General features: G+C 38.5%; 1 protein-coding gene across 7 annotated transcripts in view; it reads left to right on the top strand.

Annotated features, from left to right (window-relative positions):
• Positions 1–21,702, top strand: part of SOX5 (SRY-box transcription factor 5) — a 289,165-nt gene that overhangs the window by 141,804 nt on the left and 125,659 nt on the right. For all 7 annotated transcript variants that reach the window (XM_032204884.1, XM_032204875.1, XM_032204867.1 and 4 more), the window contains exons 5-6: positions 2,044–2,216; positions 4,632–4,700. In XM_032204884.1, coding sequence (XP_032060775.1) covers positions 2,044–2,216; positions 4,632–4,700 — 242 coding nt within the window. The remainder of the gene's footprint in view (positions 1–2,043; positions 2,217–4,631; positions 4,701–21,702) is intronic.

Raw genomic sequence — 21,702 nt, 5'->3', positions numbered from 1 at the left:
TTCTTTTTCCAGATATGTCAGTGTGTACAGCATGCTATGCTGCCAGTATCAGTACGCTGATAGTCAAAAAGTGAACTTCTAGCAGCTGATAGGGCAAGGAAGGAGCTGTCTTTCAAATAATTCTGCTGTACATTGTGGAAGCATTGCACAGTTTTTCCTGGAGAAAAATCCACGAAGGGCAGACGAGTGACAATAGTCACTTCTAACTATTTGTATGTGCAGGTGGCAAGTGCATTACTTAAAGCAGTTCTCTATCTCCAGTATTTGAAGTAAAGGTTGTAAGTTAAAAATAATTTATTTGCCACTGCTAAAACACATTCTACCAGCTTTTAACAGAACAGTTTTAAAGTCCAGTGGTTTTGGTTTCAATGTGTTTCTCAAGTTTTCAGCACCTGCTACAGTTTTTTTGTATACCATATCTGAGGATATTCTGCTGTAGCTCTCTGTGTATAATGGTATTTTCACATTGATCTGTAGCATTGTAATAAAAAGTTAATCATTACATTTCCATTATATGTAAATATGGATTCTTTGTCTTTTATTTGGTGTGTATAACTGTCTACAAATGCTTTAAAGGGCTTGGCTAAAGTAGCAAATGGGGATGCTGCTTGGGAGAGCAAGGATGAAATTAAGTAAATGTAAGTGAAACCAAATATCAAGCCAATAGCCCTAATGATGACATTTCAAAGACTGTGGCCCAGTCTTCTGAGGCATGCAGTAGATGATTCACTATTTCAGACATTTCAATCCAATCTTGAAAGCTGTAGTAAATATATTGTAGGGAGCATTCCTGCACTGGCAGGGGGGTAGACTAAATGAGCTATTACCAGTAGCTCTTTTCCATGTCTGACTGATAGTTGGCTAGGAACATGTTCAGTATAGTCGCCAATTTTTTATTTTTATTTTTTTCCTCTTGGAGAGCATTGGTGATATTGGCAGAAGAACACTTCCTGTATTTTAGAAAGGTTTGTGTGGCAGGGTTGTCCCAAAAAGCAGACTGTTTTGAGGAGGCATAGAGACAGATAGTCCTAATCCTTTCCTAAAGCTTTTTTTGAGAAAGGATTTCATAGGCTCTGACTCATATGAGAGGGTGTGGTGGTACTGGGTTTATCTGTGGATTAGCTGCTACACATACTTTCTGGTCTTCTAAATTCATAGTAAAATGATACTAGATATAGTGCCATTTTTGTTTCTAAAGCGTGATTCATAGTTGTTGATTTTTCTTGGAATTTTTCCTTCCCTTCGTTTATAACCACTGTCATTCTGTAAGGAAGGAGGACTTTTTGCAGAATGGTTTAGAGATAGAGTCAGTCAGTTCCTGTGTCTGTGTCTGTTGAGCTCTACAAAAAACAGCTAATGACAGTAAAAATGAGAGATGCACTTAACTCAGTTTTTCTGATATGTTTCTGCAAGACTTTTTCCTTTAAAAATACTTAGCAGCAGCAACGACAGTGCTACTTATTATTGACAATTTAAATACTGTGTTGTTTCATCTTCATCAGGGCAGATTGAAATGATGCAGCCGGCAGCGTGCTGACAGCTGCCGTGTGCTGTGTGAGCAACAGCGAGGTTGCCCACACCAAGGGGACCTCCCTGCTTCCCATCCATTATGAAGAAAGGGTAACATGCACCTTGCAGCTTCTGCAAGCGTCAGAATGTTAATGTGTCTTTGTCATAAGTTTCTGCTGAAAATGTGACTGTTTCTCAAAATTGCAAGTGTTGATTTTGATCCCCCCGAAATGTAAACAGTGTTTAAAATTTGAAACTCTTTCAAAACAGACAGTATTTTTTCCCTATTGATCTGATAAGAAGGCAACAGAAAAATAGATGAAAAAGCAATGAAACATTGAAAGGGGACACCAGATCAAAGCCTGTGTACAGAATTATGCTTTGTGGCATTTTCCTGTGGAGGGACTGTGTGGTTCTCCTAAAACTTTGCTTGCAGTGAACCTGAAAAATTGAAATATAACTAGCTCTAAATTTCCTCTCTACTCTCTTTACCTTTTTTTTTTTTTTTTTTTTTTTCCACCATATGATGCTCAGGGACTCCAGAAAGCCTCGCTGAGAAAGAAAGGCAGCTCATGGGTATGATCAATCAGCTGACCAGTTTGCGAGAACAGCTGCTAGCAGCTCATGATGAACAGAAAAAACTGGCTGCATCACAGATCGAGAAACAACGCCAACAAATGGAGCTGGCTAAGCAGCAACAAGAACAGGTGAATGATTATTATAGTGGCTTTCAGCTTAAATTGTCTTCTAGAAGGACTTTCCAGTAGCTTATCTTTTAGGGTCTATACTTCTCAGGTTCATTCTCCACCTTTTTTTTTTTGTTTTCCCATTTGTTTTCTTAGGCAAAGAAGTTTGAATGAAGATATATTGTAAGAATGCTTTAATTTGCAATATATACGATGGTTCTTTTTATCTTTTAAAGATATGTCTTCCAGTTGCAGGGTATTCTCTTCCAATAGTTTTTCTTTTTCTTTTAAATCAGTGTAAATAAGTGTGCAAATTCATCCATCCTGAATAATCTTTCAGTGCTGCTTGAATTCAGTGATACTGAATAGGAACAAAATGTAGCATTTGGGTTGCAATGTGACAAATGAAAAAGATTGTTTTGCCAACTGTGGAAAAAGTGGGGAAGAATAATATAAAGTTAGTGAACAAGTTTGATTTTTTTTCTTCTACACTTGAGAGTCTTGATTTTCAGCTCTTACAAATATTCCCTCCACTGAAAATGCAAACATGTTTTCACACATGAACAGTTCCAATGTGAACACATGGACACATATTTTATGCAAAACTACAACTTTTTTAACAAATGTGCACCACACAAATTTTAACAGAAGTGAAGGTCCATTTATGCACCTGAACATGAACAGAAAACCCATAGATTGTGGGTTAAAATTTGTCAGTAGTCTATCCTGATGCCTCTTATCTAGAAGATTTTGGTCTGAGCATGCATCTCAGCTTGTAATGAAACCTGAATGTGAATTTTTGTGAAACTCACAAAACTCTGTGAATTCAGTCGTGGTTGTCATACTTCAGAGTTTGTATGGTAGCAAAAAGCATTGCTGACATCCTCAGACATTCTAGCCTTGTTTTTCCCTGTTTTTGATTATTTCAAAGTCTTATTTCAAATCCTGTATATTTTGGCCTGAAATCTCACCTGGGGAGAGCGGGAGAAGTGACTTAAATTAGTGAAGTTGTATCACACTGTTATTTACATGGAGAATGTGGATGAAGGTGTGAAGGTGTAATTGGCCAGATCCTTCCATGAGGAGACATCCCACAGAAGCTACTTCCTTTGCCCTGACTGTAAGTCATTACTGCTATAGGATGATTGAATGATTTAAAAGTGAAAAAGAAAATGAAAAAGAAGGTAAAAATTACTGCAGGATTATTGTTAGGATAACTAGAATTTCTTTAATTTAAGAAATAGTATATAATTCTGTATATAGAAACTAAAATACCCAAGTTTTCAAAAAAATGAATTGATAAAAAATATTTTGGTTGCTTAAAGAGAGGCTCTGAAAAGAGAATACTTGCTTAATCTTTTATATGTGGAATTACATGAGCAAGTATTTCTTATGCTAATAGTTTAATAACAGAAATGAAAGAAAATACCTAAAGGGAAAAATGCACAAAATTCCTCTCAGTAAGTATGTATAAATTCCCATCTGACCCTGAGATGTGTACACATACCACAGGGGAATAGCAGTACTCCTTAACTCCTTAATGTTTGTACTTCTGGGCTAGCTATTCATGAGAGTAGAGCTTTTGTGATGACTTGGATGAAAGTTTTTCAAGTTTGCTTTTTCAGTTTGAGGCATATAATGGTTTATCTTCATCAGTTTTCTGAGAACTCTAGTTTGATTACACTGTTGTCTGCATTTTCCTTCACTGTATGCAAAATGTACTTACCTTCCCAGCCATTTAGGAAATGGTGAGAGAGGGTAGAAGTCCTTGTGGAAAACACACATGACTTTGAGAGGAGACAAGTACTACATCCACTTGTGTGGATCTTTCAGCATAGAGCTGTGTAGACTTGCACTCTGCCCCCTTAGTTTCTTTCAGCGGATGTTGTACCCATTGAAGCACAGAGAGTCAAAGTGATTTTCCCATACCTAGTTCCAGTCTCATTTGCATCTGTTTTCTACACCAATGAAATACACCCACTGCCTCCTGGGTGTCACATTTCCTCTCGTGGAAAACTTTGAATAGGTGGCACTAAATATAAAAAGAATTTTACTATCCATCCTCCTTTTTTTTTTTTTTTTTTTTGGGGGGGGGGGGGGTGTTCTGCCTTCCCCTACTATTTTCCATCTTCACTGCCAGTATTGTTCTTTTTCCAGCAGGGAAGAGCAGATGAGTGCTCTCTTTTTAGTGACTTCAGTGTGCTGTTTCATATAATGAGAGAGGAGAGATTTTTGCATCAGTCTTCTCCTAACATCCAGGATAGCATTTCCGTAAGATTCCCTTTCACATTAGTATTTGCTGTTGCCACCCACCCTTGAAGGTTTATTAGCTTAACAGCACGGGTTAAAGAACTAGGCAGGGCAGAATATGACTATGCAGCAACTCCATGAATGATTATACATATCTCACATTTCTTCTGTGCACTTTCTCCACAGATTGCAAGACAACAGCAGCAGCTCCTGCAGCAGCAACACAAAATTAACCTTCTTCAGCAACAGATCCAGGTCAGAGACTGCGTCTCCACCCATGCCCCTGTTATCTATTTCCCTTCTGTTCCCCCACGGTTTCCCTCAGCCATTCTTGTCATAGGTGTTTTTTGTTTTGTTTTGTTTTGTTTAAATCTCTGCCAGTGGTTTACATCTTATTTATGGAAAAACACATGAAAATGTTAACTGTCATTAAGCAAAAAAATTCTGTAAGGTCGATTTCTGTAAAGCCTTGTGTGGTTAACACTGAACCTAGAGGGATCAAGAAGCAGATGAGAGAGCAAGGTGGTGTTAGCAAGGGTTTGCTAACTGAAGGGTTAGCAAGGGTTTGCTCTGAAATTGCTCTTCAACTTTAGATCAGGAGTGGCAAAAAAAATGTTGCCAAAAAGTGTTGGATTGGAGTGGATCTCTGACAGCTCTGTTTTTGAGGTTTTGCTGAAGCAGTTATCTTCAGTGATCTATAATCAAATGTCTCTCCTTCCTGCTGCCTGAGGTGCTGAATGTCTGGAAACTTTCAAAACATTGGGTGAAATTATTGTCTGAATGAGAAACTGGTCAAAAGGTTGGTTAGATTCTGGAGAGCAACTGTGAAAATCCTAGGTATCTTCACATTTACTCCTAATAGGAGAAAAAAGTTGTTAACCCAGTGTAACCAGTGAACTTTATTAAACCTCTTTTTCCTTAAAGCATTTGAAAGTTTCTTTTTGTGCCACTGGTTGTATTTCATTACTTCTCTTGCAGGTATATATATGCATAGCCCTGTCTTGTGAACAATGCAAATCAATTTAACAATAAAGTTTTTCAAAGAATAAGAAAGGCAGGGGTAGACATTTTACAGCTATCTAGAGTTATGGTTGAGTTTCTGACTGTTTAAGTATGCAGTTATTTACAGAGCAATGCAAGTCACTGTGGAAGTGGATGTTATGTTCTGTTAGTACAGTAACATCAGGATCTTCCTTCCAAAACATCTCTTTAACATTTTAGAAATAGTTGCATAAAATTATGTGCCACATCCTTAGCTGCTCAATGAAAACATAATTCCCTCAAAATCAGAGGAGTTGTATGGCTTCCCACTAGCCAGAAAACTGGCTGTCATTTCAGAGTGTATTCTTTCATCATCAGGACTTTTGTACTATGAAAAAACTTCTGGGGAAGTTCCGTCCCTCTGTTACAAGGCAACATATGTAAGAAGAGCTTTGTTGTTGAAAATAATTTTGATATTAGAAAGGCCTGGATTGGCCTTGACCTCTGTTTGCTTGGTTGGTTGGTTTTGGTTTGTTTTGGTTTTTTGTTGTTTGTTTTTATTTTTATATTTTTTAAAAAAATTGTGGGAGGGATTTTTCTTTATTGCATTATCTTTAATAAGACTAATAAAGAAAAACAATACAGAATTTCTACCATAGCAAGTAAATTATTTACACTTCTACTATTTAGCTATGAGAGTTATAGAGGAAATTGTTGTATAAGCAGTGAATAAAAGTAAAGTGAAGTAACATAATTTGACCTCAAGCCTTTTAAGTTATAAGGTCTTGTAGATAAGAATGAAGTATGTCTTTTTTAGGGTAGTAGAAAACACCAATTATTGATAATGGGATATAGAGTCTTTCATCTCTTGATCTCTGATCCAAGTTTGACCTAAGTCAGTAGTAAATGAAAGTCAGCTAGCTATCATCTGATACAAGCTGTGAGCCTAAGAAATGATTTGGAGACCTGTCCCAAGGGATTTAGGATGAAATATTGACCCTTTCAAGGTCAGAGTTTCACCTCCAGGGTCCACACAAAGCCCATCAGATCTGGGGCACCCTCCTTTGGGATGGTCACATGATACAGGTCAAGAATTGAACAGGCAGAGAGACAATACTGTCCTCTCATTCCCACAGAGATAATCTATTTGTAGTGAAATTTTGATTATGCTGCCTGCCTCTTAACGGTTCTGTGGTCTGTATCATCTTGTAGTCTTGCAAACCCTAGTTGCAGTCCAATTATTGTTAAATCACTGAGAAAAAAGCATTTTAAAATAACAATAATAATAACACTGTCAATGAATACAAAGCAATACATTTCTTCTCAGTTGCATGCTTAGTTGACTGTTGTCAGAGCAAAGCAGCAATTCCTGAAGAAATATGCCATTTTATATAAATGGAGACAATGAAAGCACCCCAACATGCCCATGTTTAAAATGGTTGGTGAGTTTACAATCAGGTTATGGTGGGTGGAACAAAACTGTGACATGAAGGTAGCTGGGAGTTCAGATTTTCTGACCTTCCTGTAATTAATCTGAGGCTTCTGTCACATTGTCCCAGAGTTTTTAAATAGCATTAGATTTATTGACAGGGAAATATTCCTACAAAGTCTGGATAACTGTTTGACTTATGTGCAATTGAATGATTAGGCTGCAGTTATGAACACAACCTATTTATGACAAAGGATTCATTTTACTTGAGCCAATTTTTTCTAATCTTGTAAGAGTTGCCATAATTCCAAATAAATTATTACACGAAAAAAAAAATCACTATTGAAATAATGTATTGAAAACATAATACCTTAAGGTTAAAAAAAAAAAAAATACAGCCTGGCTGACCCCATGATTTATGACTCTTTTCTCTAAGAGCGCTAACTTGGAAACATTTCCCCCTCTCCTTAGCCCAGCATACAGTCAGTCACCAATATGCACGCAATACATAAGCAGAGAGAGGTTGCAATGTACCTCGCCTCCTTAGAGAACTACAAATGCTGAGTATAACTACATCTCAATTAAACTAGCCACTTGTGTGATGCTGAGGAAAGATGCCTTAGATACTTGAGCATAGAAGGATGTACCTGGCACATGAGTGTCTAATTGACATTATGTCTTTTTCAAATCCATCCCTTCTGAACTAACTGGAAAGAGGTTTCATTAACACAGACCAGCAGCTTGTCTTTGTCTAGGGAGTTAAGTAAAAGGTAATGCTAAATGGGAGAAAAGTTGCTGATGAGATTAAAATCAAGAATCCATATAACCTCATAATGCTAAAACGTGATTTATACAAGATTTTATGTTTTGGCAAATTGTTATAATAATTTTTATCTGCTTTTTGGGATGCTCCACACCTAGTTTGTGAAGGGGGTTTAGTTTCTCTGAATAATGAATTCAACCTTCTCCCATCTTATTTTATGCTACTTTGGAATGCATTCTCGCATGCACACTGCTTTCAGTCCTGTTTCATCTTCATGTGTAGTTTCTGCCTGCAGAATCTTTAGGATCTTCTGTCCTGCACAGCTTGGTCTTGTTATTTTAACCAGAACTGAAACTTAAATTTGTATTTTGTTCTGTTTGCTCTCATGCATCAACAGCCTTGAAGATTTCAGTCCATATTTTTGAATAGCTCTGTAGTGATATGCAGCTGTAGAACAGACTGAGGAAAGGACATGTAGACACGAAGTATTGCTCAGTGAGTTATTGGACGAAATCTGGTTTTCTCTTTCAAGGCCTTAGGGGATCTCACAACATCACCTCCCTGTCTTCCTCTGTGAGCAGACAAGTGATTTCCTGGTATTCTTTTAAACGTGTTGCAGTCTGGGGCTCCATAGCTGTCTCATCAAGTGGGCAGAGAGTGAAAGAAACTTGAAGACTAGATGCTGCTTTTTCATGGTTCTGAGCTGGTCCCCAGTACAGGCAATGAGCACACTTGCCTTGAAGAGTGTCTTTGAGATGCAAAGTTTTGTGCCATGGTACAGTATATACCTTCCACTTGCTCAGAGAAATAAGTCTAGCCTAGGTTGAAGGTTGAATAGTTTGCTTTGAAGCTCAGTGACAAAAGTCGCTTTAATTGAACTATAAATGAAATGCAGTTGTTAAAATTCATAAAGCAATTCATATTCAGTAGGGCATGGTTGGTAAAATAGGTCAACCTTGCAGCTCATATTGTGATAAAACCAATGTTGCTAATCTCACTATTTTGTATAAAACACTGACAGTGTTTTTTGTTGTTGGTTTTTTTTTTTGTCCTCAAGCCGCAGCTCTTGGAGTCATGTGATGACAAAAATGCCAGCTTTCATTTATTCAAAATGTAAATTTCCAACTCTCATATTTTCAGGCAAAACTTGAAACCATGAACACTACAAATTCCAAAATTAGAAGGCAAACAAAACGGAGGCCAAATGTTGTTTTTTAAACTGTTCTGATTTTTAGTCAAAATTTTTTTTGGAGAGCCCAGCTTAAGATCTTGGAACACTTCAGGTTGCCAATAATGTAAAATTAAGATCTCGAAGCAGCAAGTAGCAGCAGTGCTGCTTTACAGTGTCTCTAGCACTTGGGCCTTGATCTTGTTTGACTTTGTAGTTTTACACTGTCAGTACTTGGTTACTAATTTGTATTAAGTTGTGGGCAATGTAATTAGCCCAAGAACTGAGTGCTATCTGAAACTTGAGGGCAATTCCTGCCAGACAGCAATCATTTGATGACTCTGTGTTTTTGTAATACAGGGTTCTTGCTTTCCTTCAGAAAAAGAGACTTGTCAAAAGATGTTCTGAGGGGACACCTTTTCTGTTGAAAATAAGGCTCTGAAGAACGCATGGATTATGACTAAGTTCTGATGCATCTCTAGGAAGCCGTGTGTGCGGCCTGCGCCATGGGCCAGGCAGGCTGTGACTTCTGCTTGGTGCCTGGCCAAGCTCCAGGCAGCTCCAGGGCCTGGTGGCACCTGGCAGGCTTGCCCCAGTCCTCCAGAGGCAGGCTCCCAGGTGAAATGCTCACCCAGGCCTGGATGGGCTTGAGCTCTGGAGGTGGCTTGTCTGGCAGGGACTGTGGGCACCACCACCCTCCAGACTCCATGTCTCTTTAGGTTACAAACTTCCTGTCTTTTCTGCATCCCTTAGCTGCCCTGGGTGTCCTCCCGGCTCCAAATAAGGCTTTCTTCCGAGAGCATGGATACGTATTTCCATACTACCCACCCATTGTCAGCTGGCAGTGTCCCTTTCCCCATGAGTTGCATTGGTAGATGGTGAGGCCTGGCTGCTCTAATATGTTACCAAATCTGAACATTCCCATTCTCATTAAGTTCTGAGGTTTAAGGTGTTGTTCCAGTTTGGAATGTAATAAAATCTTGAACACTTGGAATTTTCTGCAAGATGCTTAGTTGCTTTTGTTGCCAGATCTATTTTTCAAAATCTAGCTATATTTTGGGGGGGAGGAAAGAAGGATTTGATTTCTGAGTTACACAGAAGTTCAGAAAAATATTTCTTATGCCTAAAATGCCAAGTTAGAAATGACACAGTTGTTATTGTCAAAACTTTCCACACACAAAGAGGCTCTGGTTTGATTCCAGCCTCCCAAAGCACTGGTAAGGAGACCTGCTTCCACAGTGCTTTAGATACCGTAATTTACACATACAGTTATCTGTGGAGACAATTTTTCTGTTGTTTAGATTTGTTGTTGATTTTGAAATGCTCAGGTGAGCAATCATCTGTTATCCAGAACTGGCTGGTTGATGTTCAGGCCTGTTTGCATTCTCTTTGTGCGAGAAAACATTGAGATTTTGATTAGCATGGTAACAGATGAAATTTAGTTGTAAAAAGTATGAGTTGACACAAGGAGACACTGACTGTTTGAATTTACATGAAGAAATCTGGAGATTTGTTCCCTGCCCCAACAAGTTTGCACTCTAAATTATAACTTCCAGCACAGCTCATTGTTTCATTTTCTGTGTTTGGCTGGAAAGCAAACTCCAGCAGGCCACTCCGTGGGCTAAATACTTGGAGTAGTTTGTGCCTATGATTTGGAGGGTAGAGATCCTTGCCCTCAGTTCTTGCTCTGCTAGTGTTTACTCAGTGCAGCCTTAAGGACTTGTGAAATCTCTTTCTTGCTCCCTAGCTGCTTATATGCCTGTAACCCAGATTTCTGTAGGAGACTTTAAAGGGTCGTAGATGATGAATCCTTCACTCAAGACACAAAAATGAGCAACCACTACACAAGTGGTTGGTTACAGATTTAGTAATGATTGTTACTTCTGTATTATCGTTTTGCCTGGGAATTTTGATTTTCTCAGAAGTCAGTGACAGCAGAGCAGTGCTTCATGGTGCTACGACCCCTTTGCAAGCCATTGCACAGCAGAACAGTATTAGTTCTTCTGTAATTAGAGTCCTTTTTGCATATCAGAGAGAGGTGAGGACAAAAGGTTTCCCTGGTAGACAATAAAGCTGTTGAAGTGAGGGCCTGATCCAACTCCCACTGAACATAGTGAAAAGGCTCTTATTCATATTAGTGGGAGTTTAATGAGACCTTTCTTCAGTAGGAAACTGTGAGAAAGTATCTTCCTTCTCACTCTGCAAAATGTTTTCAGAACAGGCTCCGTCCACTGAGCCGGTTTGTTTTTTTTTGTTTTGTTTTTTTGCCAGTGTGGATATGACGAGCTGTGACTGCACAGTCAAACCAAACAGGCTCATAGATAGGTTGGGGACATTTTGTCCAAATTCATCATGTGTCAGGAGCAGCTGTTTTCCTGAAACTTATAAACATGGGCATACTGGATTTAGTGAGACAGGACCAAGAAGGAGTCACGCTGCAGCCTTTCCCATGACTTTGCAACCTCTTCCCAAACAACTGAGGTTGCCGGCAAAGAGGCTAAACAATTGTTTCTCACAAAAGCGCTGCAGCTGATGTCCTATCAGCTATCAGAATAACTCGCCTGTCCCTTGAGCAGGGAAAAGCCCCTGGGAAATTAATTATTCGAAAAAGCAAAACAAAACAAAATTTTAAAAAAAAAAAAAAAGAGAGAGAGAGAGAGATGAGGTTTGGGGAGGAGATAGGAAAAGGGGAGGAGTAAGAAGAAAAATCTAGGCTAGAAGTCAGAATGAGCTAATTAGTTCTTGAGTTCAGCAAATAACGTATGTGTTTTGCTGAAGGATATGATGCATGCACTTTAAAGTAACCTATGGGTCTTCACTAGCTTCCATTACCCAAAAAGTTAAGTCATATAAAAGACTGCAGCTTGATGATCTGTTTAGCTGCACTTATTTATGTGCAGAGGAGCATTTTCCACTGATATACCACAGTTTTACTCCCAAAAATTATCTCAATACCAAGCATCTTCTTCAGTCCCTGGCCTCTCCTACATTCTTACATAACCCAAATTTGCTGACTGGCATAATTGCACCAATGCATGCAAGGAAAATCTGTGGGATTTGTGTAAACTTTAATTTATTACGATTGCAAGAGTATGCTTTCATCAGATAAACCGGCTTGTTGCCTATGCTGAGCTACACGATTACAACACTTGCTGATAATGAAGTTTTCTCCAGTGTCAGAAGTCCAAACGTTCAGAACTTATGAATTTGTTTTAAACTTCATGACCTTTTTTCTTGTAATTTTAGCTTTTTGTCTTAATTTCCTTTTTTGTTACTGAGATTTTCATATTTTCTTGCACAGTCAGAAGGGAGGGGCAGAAACTTATTTTTATTTAAAAGTAACAAAAATACTCCAGCAGCTTGGACTGTAAGAAAAATACCAACAGACGTCAGAACTGGCAACATTTTAGGCAAAGGCCTTATCTTGGTCTCTTCCTCCCCTAAGCAAATGCTGTCTCTGAGACCTCTTTACAGTGCCCTGTCTTTCTTTGCTTTTTCAGACCCCCTCTCTAATTTCAGCATCTCTGAGGTTCACCCCACAATTTTTCCCCATCTTTCTTCTTCTAGCTCTCTGACATTGTGATCTTCCTTATGCAGCTGCCCACCCTTTTCTTCATCTGCTTCTCCTTTCTGCCAGCTCTCTCCTTTTTTTTTTTTTTTTAATTCCTCCCTTGTCAATATTTCCATGATCATTTAATGGTTTTGATTAGAGTTTTATTGGCTATAGAGTACATATGTCATTTTGCAAATGTTTTTGTTCAAAATGTGTGAGGTGGTGGACCTGTGCATGTGTGAGCTATGTTCGCGTTCATGTACCCATGCAGGTATTTATGCAGCATGCAGCAGAGGTACAGGAGCAGAAAGTACCACAGTAGTTTGAGTAAGTAGCTTGGGAAGCTGAATGTGAACTCTTTATAGCTGTGATCTTGGCCAAATGGACTGTGTGCAGTCATGAGCACTTCTGTTGTGCAGCCAAAAAAGGCTGTCACTGCTGCCTCTGCAGTAAGGTAAAGCAGGAGATAACAATAAATTTTTTACTGCTGGCTGGCGGAGGTGTTTAGGATGTGTTTTCTTTATATCTTCATCCGCCCCTAATTGAAGATGCTTTAAAATTGAATGACTAGCAGTCAAAACGTGTTTGCTTCAAGCTGAGAAGAAAAATGCTGGTGTCTCTGCTTCCAAACTGATTGCGCTTTGTACACAACTGACAGCCACAGTCACTTTGAGTGACTGATAAGTGGGAAGCTTTGCCACTTATCAAGGAATGCACGCTGAAAAGAAAGGACTGGAGCCGTTCAGATGCTTTGGCATGTTCAAAATAACATCTCACATCAGTCAGACTCAGAGGCACTAGGAGACATTTCAAAATAAACTTTATATCTATCTATCTATCTAGAGGCAAAGATTCAATTTAACAGACAAATCACTGTGTGGCATCACATTGGCTCTGAAAACGAGAACATCGTTATAATGGTCACCAGTTGCAAAATGACTCAGCTACGTAAGTTGAGAGCAATTATTGTAGGGTCTCACCCCCCAAAACAAACCTAGATTTGAAAATTCACTACTACATATCATTCTAGTGATTTCTATAAATTGGGGGTTTTCACCTGTGTTTTTTGCCAAGCAATATTTGACTTATGTATCATGTTGACAGCCTGAAGGATCCCAAAGATAATGAAACTCAGCCAAATTCTGATGTTATTTATTTCTTCTTCAGTTTTATGGAATATATTTGGGATTCCGTAGCATTAACTAAAATTAGAAATGGGTTTTAAGGTTACATAGGAGTTGCTACACTTTTCAATGATAATTGCATGAACAGAAAACGGAACTTCGATAAAGGTTTGGTGATACTAATATTACCAAATTGTGACCTGCAGGAACTGAGGCATGAAAGTACATTTTCTTGTATTGACTCCAGTAATGGCAGAAGTACCAGCCAGTGTATGGTTTGGCTGATCTACTGGAGGTAATAATTTTCAGCCTATTTTAAGAAGCATTATAGGAGTTAACCTGTTAGAATTCTCCCTGCAAACATTGTGTAGAAATACAAGGACATGTAGAGCTGAGATGTGATGTGGGTCTTCTTGTAAAGCAGTAGAACAAGTAGATGTAAGGAAGTGCGTATAATTTCCTAAATTGGAATTTGAACAGGAGAGGCATAGTGTTGACTCATGTCCCCTAGTAACACAAACAAAAAAAAAAAGTTATCATGACTGCTACCTGGTTTGCAACTCTTGTCCTAGCAACACTGGCAGTGTTGCTGTATAAGGGCCGTTATATATATGCTATGATTCTAAGCACTGCATCTGAGCATCTGATTCTGCCCAGCTTCTTGTATCTAAAAGGGTTCTTTTTCTAACCAAAGTGGTTATATTTGAAATACAGGTTATGTTTGACATTCTGGAGTTGCTACCAGCTCTTATACCTCCATTATCAAGAGAGAGAAATTTGAGGATCATTTAGTTTCTGCTGGCAATGACTTGCTTTTCTGATTCATCTCTTGCCATGTTAAGTGGTCACGACTTCATTTTGACAGCTCATTCAAAATAGAGTACTTCAAGCTCTGCTGGAATAATGGTTCAAAATGATTCATAGGGAAGAGTGTGGTTCCACCTACTGAATCAACACCGCTGTCTTCATCACTTCGGATTTTCCTCAGACATCTGTCTGGTGATGCCTTACCCTGCATAGTTCAGGAGACAAGATGAGCTCACCGTTGGTGGTAATAGCATGCAAGAGGCCAGCAGAAACTATTTTGCTTTTCTTGTCCACTTTCTGCCAGCTATATGAATTGTACCATATACATTAAAGTGGAGGGCAGTTACTTATGCTTGGTATTTGTAAGAACAGTAGATTAAACAGTGTAATCACTTTAGGGTAAAGATTGAAGAGGCAATTGAGTGAAGCCTGATTTAGAAGATGGAGAGGGAAGGGTGCAGTTGTCTAGTGGAAGTCTCTTATGAGCAAAGATGAACTGGAGAGTTACAGATCTCGTAACTCTCAGTCTTGATTTTGCATATTGTACTTTGTAAGTATCTAAGGTCAACTTCCACAGAAGAAAGTTGAGTAAAATGTATAATGGGTAAATAATTGTAAGGAAAGTTTTCAGATTTTTGTCCAAATTGGACAGAAATATTCTTTGAAGAGGATAAGAAGTATACATCAGAGTTTCTTGTACTTAGAAGTCAAAGAATTTGAAGTTCCAGGGCAAACATTTAAAAAGAAAAAAAAAAAAGAAAAAAAAAAAAAGAAAAGAAACTAAAGTGAATAAGGTCATAATAAGAACTGAAAGGAACAAATTTAATTTACAGTACTTGGAGTTTATAAGTATTTGACACATTTGAAATATGTGTATTACCAAATAGATTTTATCAGGTTTGACTACTCTGAAAGATAACTGACAGCATTCAGCACATTATTTTAAAGTTGAAACTTGGTTAGTTTCAACAAAATTGCTCATAGGCAGCAATTTAAAATGGATTTGGAAAGAAATGATAAAGAGATTTCTATACTTCTGTATGCTGTAAAAATTGTATACAAAGAAATACATTAGCTCGATAATGAAGAGAGGTCTTTGAAAACTAAAAGTGGCAGAATTAGGTTCAATGGGTATCTTTATTTTATTACCATACATCTCCGTTATGCATATTGAATAAGAACTGGTATCCTGGGGGAGCAGAATTACATGATAATGTAATTGTAGATCGCACTCACAAGAGCGAAAAATTAAAGTTATGTGGACAACCTTAATTCTGGCATTCCCTAACTTTCGAGTCCTTGACATTTCATTCAAAGTAGTGCTATTTAAACTGTGCTTCTGCGTGTTTTTGATAGCCCTGAAAGCACATACTGCTGATATACCAACCACCTGTAATACAACGTCAGCACCGTTTGAACCCTCAAGTGTCAGCATGGGAGAAGTGCCAGTGTCATTTGAGTTACAGGAGATATATACATTGATATGTTCTCCTATGTTAGCAGGAGAAAAGTTACCTGGCTGTGTGGGTAAGAGCCCATGTTATGATGCTTCTCTCTTTCCATATCTCGATCCCTCTCTCCCTCTTTCCCTCTCTTTCTCTCTCTCTCCATCAAATTAGAGAAGAATATTTTATATTGCTGTCCTCAGAAAGGAAGACTGATTACATTGGTGCCTTTGTTGAATCTGGGCTCGCTATATCGAAAATGGAGTTTGATGTTTTCTTTTCAATGCCCTCCACTTGCTCCCCCCTTTCTCCCTCAGTGGGTTTGGGACCAAACTGATTATCATCACAAGTTACCACTAATCGATACTTTCCTCCTAATTTACCACAATCATTATATTTTAGCAACATAATGGAGGCTGACGGTATAGAATTAAAAGTCATAGATCTTTTAGTTGAGGTGTCTCTTTTTCTGAGTATTTGGTGGAAACCTGTTGAAGCATTTAGCCCTGTAAAGCTCTGTGTAGTTACAGTTTATTTTCTTATCTTTCACGTTGTTTGTAGAATTGTGTTTGCAGTTTCAGTATGACTGAGCTGCAGTGCATCAGTGAGTTTTTTCTTATATATATACTGTATGTAATGAGTTTGAATTTCTTTGCATCCTGAAGAATCACTTAAGTATAAATTAAGAATCATTTTCATTTTTTTTAACTCAGGAGTCAGAATTTGGAGTCCAGGAACAAGTAAGCATATATACAACAACTTATCGATTACATTCACACCTTATACACGGAACTAAGCCACCTTAATAGCCATAAACACACATAGGTGCATATTTTCATGCATGCATTTGGAACGCCCTGATTCAGATAGCAATTAAAAACTTGATTAATTATGTACACGTGAAATTCTAATGTCTCTAAAGGATTTAAAGAGGAAGGAATCAGGATGTTTTCCATGTGGGCACCACAGGTTGTTAATACTTACCAAATTGTAGCTGATCTTAGAACTTTTTTCAAGAGTTTATGAATTCTTCAGCTCTGTTGACAGTTCCTCTTCAGCTGAAATCATGGCAAACTAATAGAACACCTAATTTAGATCAAGGCGTTGATGATCTCAGTGTTTCCCAGTGATGCAGAGAGGCTGATGCATGCACTGAGATACAAAGTAAGCAAGAATGGATTCAAATTATTTGCAATTAGAAAACTTGAAAAAAAATAAAACTTTCAAGCTTTCCTCTTTTCCACTTCTGTGATTCTTTGGATGGCTCTGTAACTGGAGACTCAGCTCTGAAGGATGCCTCTATTTTTCTGCAGAACCTGGTTCTGGCAGCAGCAGGTTTCCCTGGGTACGATAGCTCCCTAGTGACTTGTTAAACGCAGGTGTTTCTTTGTCATTGTGATCGGAAGCAAAGTTCTGGAGAGCTGGTACATTGTAGTTGCTGGAGTTAGAGTTATGCTGCTTTTCTGGTATTCTTTACTTGAGATGAAAGGCAAATTTGAAACGCATATTTTCAAGAATTTTAGCTTAGTGTGTCATGAGTTTCAGGGTGTTATTTAAGTCTACTTTCCTTGTTTTATTTCGTATTGCATAGTTACAAAATTCTTGTGGGTACAAGTAGAATAAAGAAATTCACAGTGTAATCAATTTACTGGCATAAAATTCTGTATTCTGTGGAAATAATATTTACGCTTCTTATTTAAAAAGAAATGCATCAATTTTAGGTATTTTTACATCCCCTTCAGATATTGAGTGGGTTTGTTGAAATCACAAGTTTGTCTCTGCATCTTTTGTGAGGGTTGTATGAGCTCAGTATCCTCTTAGCAGAAACTCTTGCTAAGGCCCCATGGGAGGAAAATTGTCCATTGTGTTCTTTTGAAAGCAGGCTGTCTTTTTTCCTGGAGCTGGGCTCAAGCAAGTTTATTCTTCCACTCAGGGATATCTTAGGAGGTTCCTGTCCTTTCTGGTGCCTAGGAAGCAGAGCTCAGATACGTATATTGTATTTGTTGCCATCATATAATCTGTGCAACTTCCCTTCAGATATAAAGAATTATGCTTTCCCCAGCTGTTCATTTGATAGGATTCTAGCCCTTCATTTAGAGAAAACTGTGCTTCTCCAATTCACATTGTTTGAACCATGGCCTCTCTTCTATACCTATTGTTTGTTTTGTCTTTTTTTGTTGTGCGTAACAGGTGTTTCTTTCATACAGCCAAGGCAGCAAGGCAAGGGCTTCCTTTATGGCAGATCTCTTGAGACTTTGATTAAACTCTTCTTTGTGATAATAATGCCACTGCCTTTAATTGAATTGCACATGTAATCTGTATTCGCACAAATGCCCTCCGTCTCTTTGCCCTCGTTGGTGAAGTCTGTCTCTCTTTTGGTACGTGTGTTTGCCTTTTCTCCTGTCTTTTGCCACAGACCTGATTCCTTTTTACTTTCCCAATACTGCATGCACTCCCCTCTGAGCCTGGATGCAGCCATGGGAATGGTTTAAAAAGAGCAAAATGTTCTGCAGAAAAAAACTGTCTTTTTTTCCAGTGTTTCCCCTTGCTGCCCACACACATATTGCCATACAGTTGGGAAAACCTTCCTCAGTGTTTCTGAAGGGGGAACCAAGGATTGGGAGCTAGGCACTTGTTCTGCATCTGCTGAGCACATCTCAGTCCAGTGTGTTATAGGTAGCACAGACCTTGTCTGTCCTGTCCGTCTTTTTTCTTTCACAGCCTTAACTGTGGTTGAGGAGAGCACACTGCTAAAAACCAGGTTTCCTGCCTTAGGCATGGGAATGCATTTGGGATGTCTGATCCATTGTGGCAAGTGCTTTGGTGCATTGTAAGGAGAAGGTACATGTAAATCAGTACCTCATGGTACCAATATCTGATCATGTTTCTAGTTTTTGTTTAGAATGGAACTTCCGTACTCTCCGGTATGATCCTCTTGACTCTCTAGTTGTTAAGGCATTTCCAGAGAAGCAATGCAAGCCAAAAGTCAAAGGCTAGTACTGTATTTCTTAGAAGCTCAGTTGGCCCGTGCTGTTCAAGTATCCTGATGAAATGTTGCTCCCCTATAATACATTGTTCTCATGCCCTTCTTTTTATGCCAGGACATTTATTGGTTACAAGCCCTGGAGGTGAACAGATACAAATGTGTCAGTAAGAAGAGATGTAATGTATGCCCTGGGAACTGTGCCAAATGATTAAGAATATAGGTGTAATGATTTACAGGGTAAGCAAAGCCTCCAGAGAACACTGCATCTATACAGGCTGTCCTGTGAATCTGCACAAGTGGAGTAACTTGCATCATTTCAGTCTTTCATTTTAACTAGAGTTAATACATACATGGGGAGCTATGGATGGACTCTCGCATTCAGCTTGAGACCCACATTCTGCTGGTGGCTTTCTGTTGTTTTGATAAGTTGGTAGAAATTCTGAAATGTCATCTGCTGTGCCTTGAGAACCCATCTATAGAAAGTGTGTTTTTTTTCTCCTGGTGCAGACTCACCGGTAGTTAAAATGGCAGGGGTATCAGCACAGTTGAGACATGACACTAGTGCTGTATCTATTTTAGTGCCCAACTTAGTGGCAGTGGCAGCATCTGTGAAAAATACAGAGATAACTGTCAGAAAGAGTGTTTGAAGGGCATTTAATTTATAAATGTTAACCCCTCCTCATACTGCTATTTGCTTTATCATGCAGTAGTTAACACTGGAAGATGAGACTTTAATAATGGCATATAATATGGTTTCCTAAATTGTTTTTTTCTCTTAAAATACATTGTCTTTGCACTAGGTAGGTAAGCACTAACAATAAGTGTAGTTCAATATATTATTTGACTCAAAACGCATTAGTTTTTGTTGTTGTTTTTTTTTTTTTTTTTTTTTCCTAATCACATCATAGATGGCAGGGGCCTGAAATTCCCTCCTCCTGTGCTAGTATAAAACATCATAAAATCAGAACATGCACATTTACAGCCACTTTGTGCTGGCATAAAGATAAATCAATGAGATGCAGAAGAGGCAATGATGTAACAATTTCATCAGGTCCCACACAGTTCCTTCTCTGTGTTAATTTCCTTTATGTTCAAGGAACCCAAGCCACTGTTTTAATAACTAAATGCAAAAAATTGACATTTTATTAAAAACAACAAAAAAAAAACTATTCTAAAAGCAACCACTTCTGAAGTTCAGGCATGCAAACATAGCTCACACGCAGCTCTTGTTAGAGTATGTAGGCAATTTCTAGAAGCCTCACACCCACGTTGCTTTCAGCCATCATCCATCTCCCCATTCCTTCAGGAGGAGCCCTTTTGTGCGAGGTTAAGCCTTCTTTCCACCAACAGGGGACTTGAGGAGGCTCCCTTGGAAGCTTGTCATTGCTGTTCTTGGATTTCACAAGACAGTGATGCTTCTTGAGACATGTATGAAGCTCACCTGCCCAGAAGGATTGCTACTCAACAGTCTGCTTTAAGACGGCTTTGCATGCGAAAGACTGATTTTCTTCGTTTTGGGACTATTGCTCAATGGAAATGTCAGAAATATGGAAGGATAAATACCGAGTTACATTAAAAAGAGAAAAAAAAAGAGCTCTGAAATTATCTTCTGGCTCCATGTTTTCTGAGGTTTTGCATTAGCGGGGACGAAGTCACGGTGTGTTGACACAGTCTAATGTGCAATGACATAATACCTGGAATATGGAGACAGCAAGAGGCACAAAATCAAACTTATCTGAGTTTTCACAGGAAAAGAAGGGATTAAACTTTGCTGGTTAAAATATGGATTTTTTTTTTTTTAAATAAAAACTATCCTAGTTCGATTGAGATAAACCTACTCAGATCTAATTCTATCCAGTCCCTGGGAAAAGTGGGCCTTAAGATGTTGAGCCTATTTGCCCAATCCTTTTTTTTAGAAATAAAGATTAGGGTAGGAAGTTTGGTCCTTATCTCTAAGGTTCTTACTGCTTCAGAAGGAAACTGAAATACTTACATGAAGGACACTTTCTTGAATTTGTGATTTGTCTTCACTCAGATTACTTCAGAAAGCTTTGTCATTGTAGATTTCCCACAATGCTTGGCTATTTTTGTTTTATATATCTTAGAGGAACTATGATAAATTGTTGTTACAGCCTATTAAATAGTAGAAAGAGATGTCAGAAGGCTCTGGTGATTTAAAATTCAAATGTTAATGCGTGTGCATGTTCCAGAAGCATCAACCCCCTTTTCGTAACTGCTAGGTGTGATTCTTCTCTACCTTTTGAACCCATGTGGTTAGTTATAGCTCTGAAAAATAACATTCAATCACTATATTCTACTGGCATTCCACACCCCATTTGCATGGATATTATTAGTAGTATATGTTCCAGATCTTATATATCACTGGATGTTGTAATAGTTTTGTTTGTTTGTTTGTTTGTTTGTTTCAATTTCTTTTCTTTTTTTCTTTAAACATCCTGGGTTTCAGACCAGGGGACTTGAGGACAGAGGGGAAGCAGCTTGCACATTGTTTTACTGTAGCTACTTGCCAGGACCAGGAACAGAACCCAGATTGTCAGTCATCTCCCATTGGGCCACAACGCAAAATGTGAACTGAAGTGCAGAGTTAGCAGTGATTCGGGCCTTCCAGGTTTTTATCTTCTGTCTCCTTTTTTACTGTTTTTCTACAGAATTTCCCATTTCAGTGATAGAAATCGAGCACCTGCTGTAATGATTGTGGGGGTGAGAATGAGGTGAGAAGCACACAGAAGACAGGCTGTGTTGGATTCAGAGTCAGAGCTGTGTTGGTGTCATTCCAATGACATCAGCAGAGTTTGACACAGAAAATCTGATCAGTAAAAATAGGGTGAATACCAGGTAAAAAGTTTGTGAAGGTCAAGTTCTGGTCTCTTCAAGGTGAGCAGAGATTGCCTTGCATTTTTTATATTTTTTTGTGTTCAAATTTTGTCTAAATCTATTCGTTGTAACAAAGGCAAGACTTTGTAAGCGCATACATTTCTTT

This window comes from Aythya fuligula, chromosome 1, assembly GCF_009819795.1.
Source record: "Aythya fuligula isolate bAytFul2 chromosome 1, bAytFul2.pri, whole genome shotgun sequence".
Classification (NCBI taxonomy): domain Eukaryota; kingdom Metazoa; phylum Chordata; class Aves; order Anseriformes; family Anatidae; genus Aythya; species Aythya fuligula.
Note: the sequence above shows the minus strand (reverse complement) of the source record. Positions and strands in the feature narration are given on the sequence as shown.